Here is a 13,757-nt window from a genome sequence, read left to right as displayed (position 1 = left end):
ACTTTGTGCATTGTTTACTATGGAACTAGTATTGATGGAGAAAAACACTTTGAGGTAAAACTGTTTGTAATTCTCTATGAGTGTGTACATTTTTTTAAAATGCACCATTTGTTTACCTCAATTAATTTAATGGAATGGACCAATAAATGTATTAAAAGATGACTCCTTTACCTAGAATATAAAGTTTCATTTTTTTGCAGCCCTCGCCATTGAAATGATGTGTGCACTTATTTTACTGGGCTATCACTATCTTACTGCAGAAGTACCCTTCCCTTAAAATCTTGTTCTGCTGCTGATTTAACTAAAAGTCACGTGTCTGTTGCTGTCTTACATCTGTTATTACTTGAAAGTGAAGCTTGGAGCTGAGGAAAGGTTATAAGAGTGCGTGTGTGTGTGGCGGGGGGAACAGGACTGGCAGCAACTTCCTCAGAATAAGGAGTTGCATAGTGAGTAATCAAGTTCTGCATCTCTGGCTTGAACTGAAGCTGCCTGATGTGCCTCCAGATTATTTCAGTTACTGAAGGGCTTTTAACTTGCCTTTACTTAGTCCAGGATCTTGGAAGCCACTTAATCCGTGTTGATTCATTAGCATGTAAGTAGACACATAATTTAAGAACTGATCCCTTTGGGGCATGCCAGTCTTTTGAATCATGTTTGGGTTTGACAATATCTTATGCCAGTTGCTATATTGCATGAGGTTCCTTTCAGTAGGGGTTTCGCCCAGCATAAAGCTGGGGTAACAAGGTGACCATTACCCAGCATCAGTGTCCCTACATCCCTGTAAAGCCTGGAGGAGTCGTGTGCTGCACTTACCTGTTTTTAACCTGTTAGAAGAGTAGTACATCCTGATGGTGTGAGTTGAAATGCCGGTATCAGCTCTTGAGTCATAGGTGTCCTCCCCTGAGGAGTCTGGGGACAGTAGGACAGTCTCCCAGAAGTCAGGGGCATCAACATCTGTTCAGGAGTGGTTTATTGTAGGGATTACTAGGAGTGTCTTAATCTTACATTATTTTTTTTACAGTGGCATTTCTGTATTTAGTGGACTTTTACATAATACTGATCAGCTGGGCTGACACATCTTCCGTACCACTTGTAGAGCGAGTGTGTCCTGCTGACAGCCGTGCACGTGCAGCTTGCAGACCGCTGCTTCATCAGCCAAAGTCACAGAACTGCCCTGAGGTTTCTGAATGAACGCACAAGGCAGCACTAATGGAAAACTGATGCTCTGCTTTCCTGTTCCGTGGTGAATGATGTGTCTAGAATGATGTGTTTTCATTTCTGCCCTGTTCTTGTCACTATTGCTAAGCAAGCCAGTGGGAAAGGAAGATGCCCTGAGGGCTGCTGGTGTGCAATAGCCAATGCCCGTACTCTGAGAGATGATGCACTGCAGAAGTAACAAGGCAAACTTCTTTGTCCTGGGTGAGAGGCTGAGAGGCCGGGGTACGCTGTCGAGTGGAAGCATAAATGAGATGCTTCCTGTAATGATGATAACTGCAGGGATTAATGGTTGGCAAACCTTCCACTTGGGCAGCTCAGAGAGTTGATAAAGACCAGTAGATGCTTTAGCTGGTGCAGCCTCTGTCACTCGGTCAGAATCTGAAGGGAGCCAGTGGTTGAACGTTGTTTGATGGCCACAATGCTGTAAAGAGCAACAAAAATGCAGGTTGCAAGAGAGCTAGCAAGCTACTTTATAAAACTACAGTTTGCTTTTTCCCCATCAGTTTTTTTGCTCAAACTTTGCTGGGGTGACTGGCACTGGCAGAGTGCTCATGCGATTCCTCATGAGGATCTGCCAGCCTCTCTATAAGTTACTCTCGATACAAGCAATGAAATCGTCACCATTTGTCATCTTTCATACTTCAAGACTTAATCCCAGTGTTTGTGCTGATAATCGTGCTAACTTCTATTTGGAGAGCCTGTTAAAAAGCAGTGACTCACTGTTAGAGACAGCAGGGTTGTGCCTAAGAGACGAGTCACTTGTGTCTGGAAAAAGTGCGGAGGAAAGCAGAGCCAGGGCAATGATGAGTATGAAGTACCCTTCCCCACACTCGTAGTCCTGCTGACACCAGGTGTCAAATGTGTTTCGTGAGTTCAGAAAGCCTTCGGTGCCCTGGATGAGGCAGAGCTGATGGTCTAGGACCTTTCTTTGGCGTTGCTTTTTCTTCTTAAGTGATAACACTGAAGTCAGTGCCTTTAGACTTTCTACGATTATCTTTTTAAAAAAACTACAGCAAAACTTGGCAAGAATTTTGGCTGGGATCAGACATTAGCCTATCCAGTACCTGCCCTATATCTGAATGAAAATATTGTTGCAGGGGTTAATTAGTGTTATTATCACAATTCACTTTAACTTCATATGGGATGAGTCTCGCTATTCTAGTAATGCAACGAGCTGGAGGGTCTTGGGGAGGGGGCAACAGGCAAGGTGGGAATTGGAGGGAGATCCCTCAAAAATTCTGAAATAGTAGATGGAGATGCTGTTTCAGCTTTTTCTCTTAAATTTAGTTGGTTTTTTGCTTAAAACTTGTTCTGGAAATTGTACCTCTCAGTCGCTCTGTAGCTGTACAGTCGGGCAAATTCACTGGATCAGAAAAGTAGTAATTTTCTTCACTGTGTGGTAATGGTTTCTCTTTGAAAGGAACACCTGAGGGAGACTCAGGTTATTCTTTTCTATCACAATGAGTATGTAACCCATAATGGATTTTTTAAAAAACGTTTTACTTTGTGTAGGATTTTTCCCTCGGTCTACCTACTACTATTTTTGGAATATCAAGCACTACATTTGTGTGAAGGCTTTGTCCCCTGGGATTATCAGCTCTTAAACACTGCCAAATATTCCTCCTACAGCAATTCATGTTACTTTCAACAAAAAGAAGATTAAAAATATTGACTAGATCACTTGCAGGTTTCATGCTTTGAATCTCCTTGACAGTTGTCAACTCATTTCTGCAAAATTTTTATCTTTTTCCAATTTTTTTTCTTTTTAAATCCAAATATTTTTTTTTTAGTTTTCCCATCTGTATTATACACTTTAGACATAGAATAAAGACACATGGAGAAAATACAGGATCTCCCTTTGAACAAAACCCTTCCTAATTCCTTACCTTAAGGGGAGGAGAGTCAGGCAGCCGACTAGGAAAGACAAAATGAAACAGAAGCTGCTGTACCAGTTCAGTGTGTTTTGGTAGATCTTGTTGTAGAGTGTAGATGTCGCTACTCCTGTGGTGACTAAAGACAGCTGCAGCAGGACAAACACCTTACCTGTAAAACAAGAACATAGTTTGTTACCTGGGAGGAAAAAAAAGCCAGCCCTGGTACCTCCCTGCGGAACCCAGAATCACCGCTGCATGGAGGAGGGATGCGGTCATTGCTTCACAAGTGCCAGCTGGCATGAGCTTGCAGCCACTGCGGTTCTGGACCAGAATTAAATGACTTTTCCTTCTTTTAGGCATAGAACAAGAGATCCAACTAGAAAACTGTCTGTTTTAAACAGACTGGATATTGAGGTAGCTGCTTGGAAAAGCAGCATAAACTGGGCAATAAGTGCTCCTCTCCACAGGATGTAGCAAGGTAGTCCTGGGCTAACATCTTCAGGACAGGAGAAATTTTAGTCAGGGTCTGCTTCTGCCCTAGGCCCCAGGAGGGGTCTGCTGGGTTGAAATGATAATAATGCCTGAAATCGGGAGGTGTGTGTCTGATTTGTGCCATGTTTAGGGTGCAGGAAAGGCATAAAAGGAATTCTAGTTGAGCCAGCTTTTTTTGCTGAAGTGCACCCTTCTGTGTCTGCCATGGTAAATGGGGGAAGGGGAAGTAACCCAGCCCTGCTGGGATGTGCAAACTGGGAGCAAGGTCAGGGCTCTGTGCTGAGCTTGCTGCCCTGGCAGCCTTCTCCAGCCACACAGTGGCCACCACTGAAGGAGACAACGCTGCTACCAGGAGGCAAGGGCTGCCCTGCTGCATCATCCTGCTCGGGTGCAGCCTGTGTTGTGTGGCTCATGGCGGAGGTTAAAAACAACATTATGATTAATAATAATGATTAATTTGGGGTGTGAGCTGCGGTGTTTGTGGCAGGTGGGCAAGTTTTCTACAGAGCACGTCGGGGAGGACAAGCAGTAGGAACGAGCTGGTGACAGAGCAGTGTGGGGTTCATGTAGCAGGAGGGAAAAGGGTGCAAAGGGTGGCTGTGGGAACATGCCTGGAGGAGGCACGAGCAGTCATGGGCTTGAAGTGCTATTTGACTGCATGGCCGGTCCTGTCTGTGGTGTCTAAATCCAGACCACGGTGTTGTAAAATGCGTACATTTTACTATTTTCTAATACAAATTTTAATAGGAAAGAATTTCGGCTCCTGATTACTAAAATGGGATAATTTTTATGCAAAGCTTATCCTTCCTTAGTCAAATCATGGCCTGACAGGAATGAATTGCCAGGTAAAACTTGGAGACGTGTTTAGAGAGCATAACTGAAAAAAGATTAAATAAATCCATCCTTCCCAAAACTGTAAGCAAAAGAAGCCAAAAAATGGTCTATCACAGTGCTTCAACCCAAGTTCTTGCTTCTCCTGGTTTTCCCGGCAGCACTGTGTTTTTGAGCAGCTCCTCAGGTATTTTCCCTGCCTTTGAGCTGCACACTGATAGTAGTCTCTTGAAGCACATGCTGCAAATCTTGTGAATAAATGATGACGCAACCAAGGAGAAGTTTGGATGTGACAGTCTTGTCCTGCAAGTTTCTCTGCTCCTCCCTTCCCGTTTGTGTTCTGTTTTTATTACGCAAAGCACAGATTGCGGCAATAATTTACCTTTCTCTTTGTACCTTAGGCTGAATGGAAGGATTTGAGGGTTTTTTGATCAGTAAGGTAACAAAAATACTTACCGTAGGATGATCCTTCGACATGCTTGGATAACATGGACCTGATGGTTGGTAGGGGGATGAGGGCAAAGAGCATCACCGCCCGTGCTGCAATGCAAGGAATATGTAGTTATCGTCAGTATCTGCTCCTTATCTCCAAACACACCAACCACTGCTTTTGAAGACTATGTGCCTCTGGCTTGGGCAGGGCCTTTGTTTCACCTTTTCTTGTCCCTTGAGGACCAGAAAGAACCACCAGTCTTTGGTAGGAGTGTAGGTCCTCACTTCATTGAAGCGATGGTGGATAAGCCACCTTCTGCTCCCACTAGCAGAGGTATTTTCCCCAAATGAGCTGTGGTCTCTTGGTCTCAGCCTGAAATTCTGACATGGATGGAATATAGCACTGTCCTTTGAGATAGCGAGGCCAATGATTTTGAGTCTAACTAGCAGAGAGAGGACCCCATGCTACCCAGCATTGACAGCAACGGTACCTTTGTAACACTATAGCTGTTTTCTATCTTGGTGCTTCTGGCTTGCAGTATTTTAGGCTTTCTCCAGTGTGAAAACTTTTAGGGAACTGGAATTACCTTCCTGTCAGCATGGCCAACCTCAGTGAAGACTTGGTCCATGTCTAGTGTACCGAGGTGTTTCTGCAATGCAGGGAATAAGCATCCTGCACACTGTGTAGCAGCATGCGTTCATGATGGGCGCAATATTAAACCGGCATTTTTAAAATTTTTTATCTTTTGTTACCCAGCCCGACGCCTAAACAAATAAAATCTCAAAAATTGCACTCAATGTTTGCACACAAATAAAATAACCTACTGTCTTTCCCTTTAGAATAACTTTGTTTGATTTTCAATTTCTCATTCCCTGCAGGGGCAGACAGAAAAATCGCTTCAGGCTGTTTCTCTTAGATCGTTTCCTCACTTTCAGAAGCAAAACCTCAAAGCCATGCAACACACGATACTCTGTCAGATATAAATCATTCACCTCACCGCCACAATGGATGCAGTTCCTGGGTTTTGTTTTCTTTGTTCCTCCAGAGGCTACCCCCAACAATAAACTTGCCTTTCCTTCCTCGTGGGATGCTGCCCCATCTACTGTTACCCGTCCCCTGGTGGTTTATACGTAGTGTAAGATTTGTACACTACATTCTCATGATATTTTGGTTGCTGAAGCAGCTCCAGTGTTTCACTATTAAGTTTCCCATTGACCATAAATGCCCTAATGAAACAAAAATAAATCACATCTTAAGACATTCGCTTAATAGTAATTTCCAATTTGTTTCTGTTGCAGCTTAAGCCTTACCTCACGAGAAGCAAGTGCTTCCCATTAATGCAGTGGTGTGGTCTGACTAGTACAGGTATCCAGCAACAATTCCCCCTCCCCTGTGGCGTGAGCATTGTTCCCCTGCTATGACCAAGTGATGAGTTACAAGTTAATCAGGCTTAAACTAAGCCTCGGCAGGAGTGTATGCCTCCTCTAGATATTGTAGGGTGCTGAGTACAAAGTGAGATGTGGGGAAAGAGGAATGGTGATGTGGCCCTCTTGCGAATTGCTCATTTTCTGAGCTCCCTACTCCAAAACTCATGGTGAAACAGAGCAAAAGCCCTTTTCCTGACACTAAAACATCCCTTTCTCACTCACTTGCGAGAGTGGCTGTTCAACTCACCGATGTAGAATAGGAACGTCCACCGCACGAAGGCCATGATGAGGATTCCAGCACTGAAGGATATCACTCCGATCATAATCATGGTAATGTCCCTCAGATATTTGGAGAACACAAATACCCCTAGGAAGCTGGTGATGAAGATCACGTACCCAGCAGCATTGCCATGGCCAATCTGTACGGCATTCCAACTTAAAGGCTCCCTGAGCAAGAAGAGTGGGAGCACATTCATTGCACCGACCACGGCAAGGTCATAGAGTATTGCTGCCACAAACAGCATGATGATGGTGAGTTTTGAGGGGGATACTGGAGTGGAGCTGCTGCTCTCCGAAGGTTGGGAACTCCCTGCTGCTGCTTCTTTGTGGGCTGGTAGCTGGCTGCCCACCTCCTCTGCACTCTTGGCTTTGGCTGGGCAGGAAGCTGCTGGCTTGGGGACTGTCAGGACAAAAATGCTGTAGAGGAGGCAGAAAGCATAGCAAGCAATGCTGCAGCCCACCAGCACAGTGCCCTCTCGATAGCGGTCATTGAAGCCAACAAATAGGTAGCCAGATGCCATGCTTCCCAGAAAGCCAGCGAGGCCATACACCAGCTCAATAATGATCAGACGCAGAGACCTCCTGCTCTCGGAAGAGCCCAGGGACCCCAGAGCCATGACACTTGCCCAGAACGTGGTGAAACCACCCGTCAGCCCATTGAGGGCAGCAGCCCCGTACATCACCTCGATTGGCCAGCCCAGCAGGATCAGGAGGAGCAGGAGAGTTTTGGAGCCCAAGTAGCCAAGAAGAGGGAAGCAGATGGGGATCTTCCGATGCACCCTGTCCCCTAGTTTGGACAAGCCATAGGCTGACACCAGGGGGCTCAGGCCCAGGACTAGGTTGTAGATGATATAAAAATTAGAGACGGCCTTCTGCTGAGCATCTTCCAGTGCATGGGAGGGAGCAGTGGAGTTGGTCTGATTGTAGTAGTTCTTCACCACCAGCAGCAGTGCTGTATCGTAGAAGGCACTGGCCACTTGAGAACCTGCAACCACTGGCTCAATCCACGTCCTCATCACCATCACCCCCACCATGCTGCCGGCGACCACCTCTTCTTGGGGAGAGCTGTTTTCAGGGAGATGCACAGGAGGAAACGGCTCTTCAGAAGCTCTGCTCTGGAGGCATGCTTGGAGAGGAGCAGCGGAGGGAAAAACAAAAGGTCAGACGGGCTGCAGAGAGTCAGAGAGTTGTGCAAGAGATGATCTGGCTGGGAGGATATTTGCACCTCGCCTTGCTACGTATATGCACGCACGCACATCCCTGCAGTGCTCTGATCTCCAGCTCACGCACAAGAGGCTTTTGTAGAGCCGGAGAACGCCCTGCACTCGCTGGCCGCCGCTGCTCCTCTTCCTGGTGCAGTTTCAACAGAGGTCAGATGACCCAGGGGAATTTCACTCTCCTAGTTTAGGAAGTGAAAATGCCCTGATCAAGTAATTGCTGCAATTTGGAGTCGTGGTTTGTTTTTTCTTTGGTTTGTTGTTTTGCATTGGTTTGTTTGTTTGTTTTTCCCTTTTGGAATCCTTCACATGCCAGAGGAGTCTCAAGGTGACTGTGGGGGAGCGGGGGATGGGTGTGTGCTTTTTTGTCAGATAATTTTTGAATTCCCCTTACCGACGGCTATTTTCTCTTTCTTCTACACAAATATGTTGTTGGCTCTTTTGCTCTTACCTGCTCCCATCCGCCCTGTTGCTGCATCGTGCCCCTTATGTCATCGTTGTTTCAATAACACGGTCAGGAAATTACACCAAAAAGAAATCAAAAGGGAAAAAGCCTAATTTCAGTAACCTGCGTCCCACGCCTGCCACTCTGCCTGCTGCATCCTTTGGCTTTACAACGTGGGAATTTCCAAGAGGAGGGGAAAAGTCCCACTTTATCCAAAAGGCATTGATGACCGCTGAGCTGGAGGCAGGGGTGGGTGAGAGACCACCTTCAGGGAAGCCTTCTCCAGTCCCAGATCCTCAGGGCAGTGGCCGTGCCTCTGAGGAGGGTCATGCGAAGTGACCCACGGCAAGCAGCTCAGGGTCCCAGCGGGGACGGCGGTGTGGCCAGGGGGACGGCTGGCCAGAAGCACAAGAAGCTCTTGGAGCAGAATATGGCGCAAGCTGGCTGCCAGCTCCGAGGAAGATGCTTGCGGTCCCAGCTGCAGGAAATACTCGGAGGATATTTGGCAGCCACAAAAATGCTAACTTAAATGATAATGATCTCATTCTGCACTGGTTTAATGAATCATAACAGGCAGAGTAACAGTCTGTTCCAGGAAGATTTATGATGGTTACTTTAAAAAATAAATTAATGATTAATTTGTAAGAACAATGTTAAAACCTCCATCTGTTGCACTCTGTGTTGATTCAGGTGACATTTACTCAATGCCTGTGTACTCACGGCTCAAGAATTTAATTTTTTCACTCTTAGTTCAGTTGTGCAATAATTTTTGTTTTATGTTTCAATTCAAGGAAAAAAGGTCCCAAGTACTAACAGGGAAAGTAGTGGGGAATTGTCTGCTAGAATGATTTGCTGCTAGACAATTTCAGTTTCACCACAGAATTTGGGTTTTTGTCAGGCCAAAAGACTCCTAGACAGCTGTAAAATATAATGTGGGTTGTTCCAACAGTTGGCTTTTTTTTTTCCCCCCCAGATTTTCTGCAAAAGGCGTTTAGTTTCTTTAGTTTTTATTCAGAAGTGGGACAAATCTTTTTCTCCAAACCCTGGAGCATTTCCAGAGGATGGAAATTCCAGACAGCCTTACTAAAAACCCCAAAGCATCAGCCTGTGACCAATTGAGGCAACAAACGCAACCAGAGGAATTGCCACATTTCGTGTCACCCGGGGAGCCCTGTCTCTTCCACCAGACATTAGAAGGAAAGATAAATGACTTTGTCCCATTCAAGCTGCAATTTGGGACGTGAGTTATCTTGGAGTGCAGAGGTATGTTACAGGCACTATGCTTGAAAGACTGCAGATCTGCTCAGCTCTTAAATAAGGGATATTTTTCTTCCACACTTTGTTGCATATACAGGCTGCTTGGCTTATTCATCTGACACTCTTGACATTTAGGTGATACTGCGTTATGCTTAATGCTATTCCGGCCTAGATAGCTAATGAACTGTGCTAAATGCCATTAGTGATCTCATGAATTACATACGTATTTCCAAGATATTCTGAGTGTTCATTCACATTAAATGTACTTTTTAGAACTAGTTCGCATGGAAGGATGTAATTTCACGTCAGTAATTGCAAAACAGTGAGTGCTAAAGTAAAAGTTTAACTCAGGCTCTCGAATATTTCCCACTGCAAAATGCTTTTCATGAATACCATATTCACTTGATGCCACAAAGACTCCAAAATTACTATTCTTTAGCATCAGCTTTTCCACGGGGCCCAGGTCTCATATTACTAATATTTATAGGGACATTTGCATCCACTTTAAAATAAGTTTGTGTGGCATAAACACCATGGAGTCTTAAGAGAGTGGCCCTTGACATTTAAGAAAAATGCACCTACAGAATCACTGAGACTAGTCAAAAAGCAAAAATACACTGGCGTAGCCTGCTGGAAAAGGAACACATTGTTTTAGGGCACCCCTCTCTAGAGCCATCTTGTCTGGAGGCCCACTAGAGGCCTCCATGGTGTACCATGGTGCACCAGCTCGTGAACATTTGTCAGTCTGGCCAAATAAAGGTGTTTAATATCTCCCTGTGGCAACATTATACATTCCTATGGAGAATTGCTTTTTCTTTTTTCTAAATGATTTATGACAGTTACATCACTTCTTCTTTCTGAACAGGGTTGCTGTAGGGATTTCAGTATGCCGGGTCAGCCAGGCTTGGCGGGTACCAGCATTTTGGAGCTTGGTCTTCAGCCCTCCTCGTCTGAAGAGGTCCTTTTGACATCCAGCACTGTAACCCGTCATGGGGATGTAAACCCTTTTATTCTCCATCACCTAAGCCTGCTGATGGGATCTGTGATTTACAGTCTCTGGCTGGAAAGATATTTCGCCTCCAAGGTGGTGAACCAGCTCTCTAACTCCTCTTCCTACTTGGTACATGCAGATCGTCCTGATGCACGCTGCGGCTTCGTGGTGGTGCCAAAGCAGGGAAACATGACTAGAGTCTGGGAAGAGCCCAGGTCTGAGCCAGGATGGAGCTGTGGTCTCACTGCAGCACCGGAGAGAGGGAGGGCTGGTTGAAAACAGTGGGGAGAAGCATCTATTTCGGTGATGGCCTGTTTTCCTTCAGAAAATAGGTCTTTGTCATAAATGACCACAGACCATAATGCCAAGCTGTGCTCTTTCTCTCTGTGGTTTGGGCGGTTGGCTTCCTCACTGGCTGGTGTTTAATTATCTATTTCCCCTGCCCTCACAAGGCCTGTGGTTCCGCTTGCAGAGCTGGGGAAGATGAAGGGGAGCGGGGGCTGCACAGAAAGCTGGCAGCGTGGGGTAGGGGGAGCGGCTGCTGGCAGCTGCTGCATCGCCACAGGGATGTGGCACCCCTGTCCAGGGCAGCTGTCTTGTGGGATCCGGAGCCACCAGTGGCAGACGCTAACACCTGGCTGAAAAAGGCCACCCTGTCAGCCTTGTTTCAGTGGCTCTGGAAAACAACATCCAGGCTGTTTGGAAACTCATGATGCTGGTGCTGGAGTCTGTAGCACAACAGGTGGTTAAGTCCACCATTGCCATAATAAAACACAGCACCATGCCCTCATAGGTGCACCCTGAAGTGTCTCAGACACCGAGACCCCTGGGCCATCAGTCTGGCATTCAGGAGGCACAGCACCACCAGAAATGTTGAGATCACCTATGGGGACGTCTGCTCTCCTCTGCTGCTCACGGAAGGAAGAGGAAGCCCAGGCCACACCAGTGCAAGCACATGGCGCCTCGTTCCCCCATGCCTTGAGGCCTCATCTTTGCCCCACAGGAGCAGAGCCCAGGGCAGTGTGCAAGCTGCAGAACAACTGGAGAACGGATTAGCTCCATGGAGAGACCTCATGGGGTGCACTGACGTGAAGCATGGTCAGCCCATGCCAGGGCAGGGGAGGTCCACCATCCTTCCCTTGGAAGAAGCTGGCGTTCCCCACTGCTTTGAGAGCAACACAGGAGAGCAGTGACGGGCTGGAAATGGCAGCCTCTCCTTTAGGACAGACACTGGCTGACCAAGCAGCTCCAGAAATCTGCGTTGTCTTGCTTTCACCCCCAGATGTCACATTTTTGTCTGTTTTTCTGATTTCAGAGTTTCCTGCTTACCTGGTTGGAGTCTCCTGTGGGCTTCTCCCTCTGCTGGAAAGACAAAACACAGCATCCTCGACACATTCTTTTTGCTGAGTTGGCTTCTTTTTTCTTTAGCTTGAGGAAATTAGGTGATTAATAGTGCTGACAGCTAACTGTATGCCTTAACATTAATCCTCTCCATGGAGGCAAGAAGAAAAGCTTCTTGAGGTACCTGGTGCTTGCCTGATCAGCTGGACGACAGAACAAATCCTGCTGTCGTTCTTAGATAAGCCCCAGATAATCCTGGTGCTAAATGATTTTTTTTGTGTGTGCGCATCCTCCATTTCATTAATTTTAATGTCTTTTTAAAATTGTTGTCAGCATATATGGGTTTGGCACGGAAGCACTGCGAAGTTCAAGAGTGTGCAGGCAGCAATAGACTTGAGAAATGGGATGAAACCTACAGTTTAAGCAATCTGATGTTGAATAAAGCAAAAATGGACAGTCTGGAAAAATGAAATAACTATAGCAAAAATATAACTATTAAAAAATCTCACTACTGAATGAACTACAGTGAATAATCTGTAAAAACTCGGTTCAAAACCAAAAACTGCCCTCCCCTTCCCAAGTGCTCTCCAAAGCTATTTAGAAATAATTTTGGTTTTCTACTTCACATTTTCATCTTTTATGTAAGTCTAGAAACTTTTATGGCAATAGTGAATGGGTACTGAAAAGCCTAAAACCACTTTTAAGTAATAATAACTTCGAGAAAAAGAACTAAGGGTGAGTAAAAGCTCTGTAGAAGAAGGATTGTGTTAGTAAATTTGACTTGGGATTTATGAGATTGGAGAGAAACAGTGTGTTAACTGTGGATGTGAATTAGAGGAAGAGTATACAGAGAGCATACTGGAAGGGTTAATGTGGAAGAATAAAGGAGGAAAATATATTAAGCTATGCGTCCTTGTGGAGGGAAGGGGGAAAAGAAGAAAAGAAGAGCAAGGGAAAGAGAAGTGCTAATTTATCAGGGTTGGTAGGACCTCTGCTAGATAGCTCAGCCCCAGCCAGGCGCAATTTGAGGGAATTAGTATTTCTGCATAAGCCTGTGGCTCCATGGAGGTAAGAACAGTCCTGGCAGAGGACATCGGGGCAGGGGAGAGAAAAAGGATGAATCCACCCCATTTTCCAGGGTGAGACGTGGACACAATCAAAAGCATTATAAATGCTAAAAGATAAAGGCTCTTCCTCTTGCTATGTATAAGGGATAGTGCTTTTTGAGGAGACGAGGGAAGGTAAAATATTTCTTTAAATCTTAGTTCCTCTGGAGACACCCTTGCCTGGTTATCCAGCTGTTTTCCCCTGGCAGATCTCAGGTTAGCCCTCTGTGTGACCAAATTTACATTTTAAATGCAGGTAAAGCAAGAGCTGAAGCCATCGCCTGCAGTTAGCCTCAGTGATATCCACCCCAGACATTCAGCGCAGGCAGATGGTAACACTCCTTACAGCCTCTCTCTGTGTACTCTGCTGGGCTACGTCCTGAGCGCAGAAAGTGGCGAGAAAGATTAACTATGGTTTTAGTCACTTGGGTGTTTAAATTTTCCAGGCTATTCTATGCACAACATCCTGTCAAACACATTCACGTTATTTGTTTAAAAAACCCCAAGAAACCGCATACGCAACCCAAAAGTTGCAGATGCTGCAGCACGCTCTGGTGACATTTATGAGCCTCGCCACCCTCTTCTTCCACGTGGCAGCTCTTCCATTGGGGGTGTTTACTGAACCTCTGCAGCTCAGAAATAAAAAACGCAAGAAACTCAGTAACAAGCTCCCAAGCCCTTTCCTTGTACACAGAGCACTATCTGCTCAGGGCCGGGCAGGTCCTCCATGGACCAGCCCCTCAGGGCAGCTGGTGGTGGCTGCCAAACCCAGCCCAAGGTGGTTTCGGGGTACGGGGTTGCACAGCACTGCGTATCGCTGTTTGTCTCACTGCAAACACTCCCCAC

The 13,757-nt window shown here is 45.9% G+C and overlaps 1 protein-coding gene and 1 long non-coding RNA gene across 2 annotated transcripts; one reads left to right on the top strand and one right to left on the bottom strand.

Annotated features, from left to right (window-relative positions):
• Nucleotides 1-227: 227 nt before the first annotated feature.
• SLC46A2 (solute carrier family 46 member 2) lies at nucleotides 228-7,873 on the bottom strand. Its single transcript, XM_054185067.1, has 5 exons — nucleotides 7,780-7,873; nucleotides 6,523-7,680; nucleotides 4,872-4,955; nucleotides 3,105-3,261; nucleotides 228-1,639 (listed from the first exon to the last, which is right to left on the bottom strand). Exons 2-5 carry the CDS (start codon nucleotides 7,586-7,588, stop codon nucleotides 1,582-1,584), a joined length of 1,365 nt encoding a protein of 454 aa, XP_054041042.1. The 5' UTR covers nucleotides 7,589-7,680; nucleotides 7,780-7,873; the 3' UTR covers nucleotides 228-1,581.
• On the top strand, nucleotides 7,625-12,366 carry LOC128902310 (uncharacterized). The gene is made up of 3 exons (XR_008463739.1): nucleotides 7,625-8,099; nucleotides 10,339-10,560; nucleotides 11,780-12,366. It is a non-coding gene; the product is annotated as an uncharacterized LOC128902310 (long non-coding RNA).
• Nucleotides 12,367-13,757: the final 1,391 nt, after the last annotated feature.

The sequence above is a fragment of the Rissa tridactyla genome, chromosome Z (genome assembly GCF_028500815.1).
Source record: "Rissa tridactyla isolate bRisTri1 chromosome Z, bRisTri1.patW.cur.20221130, whole genome shotgun sequence".
Classification (NCBI taxonomy): domain Eukaryota; kingdom Metazoa; phylum Chordata; class Aves; order Charadriiformes; family Laridae; genus Rissa; species Rissa tridactyla.
Note: the sequence above shows the minus strand (reverse complement) of the source record. Positions and strands in the feature narration are given on the sequence as shown.

Bases quoted from the DNA above. Each gene is read 5' to 3' on its own strand.
- SLC46A2 (XM_054185067.1), bottom strand. From the start codon at position 7,588: ATGGTGGGGGTGATGGTGATGAGGACGTGGATTGAGCCAGTGGTTGCA. The intron at 4,956-6,522 runs GTGAGTTGAACA...CTTGCATTGCAG, and splicing joins GACGTTCCTATTCTACATCG to CACGGGCGGTGATGCTCTTT. The intron at 1,640-3,104 runs GTAAGGAATTAG...TGCTCTTTACAG, and splicing joins CTGACTCTCCTCCCCTTAAG to CATTGTGGCCATCAAACAAC.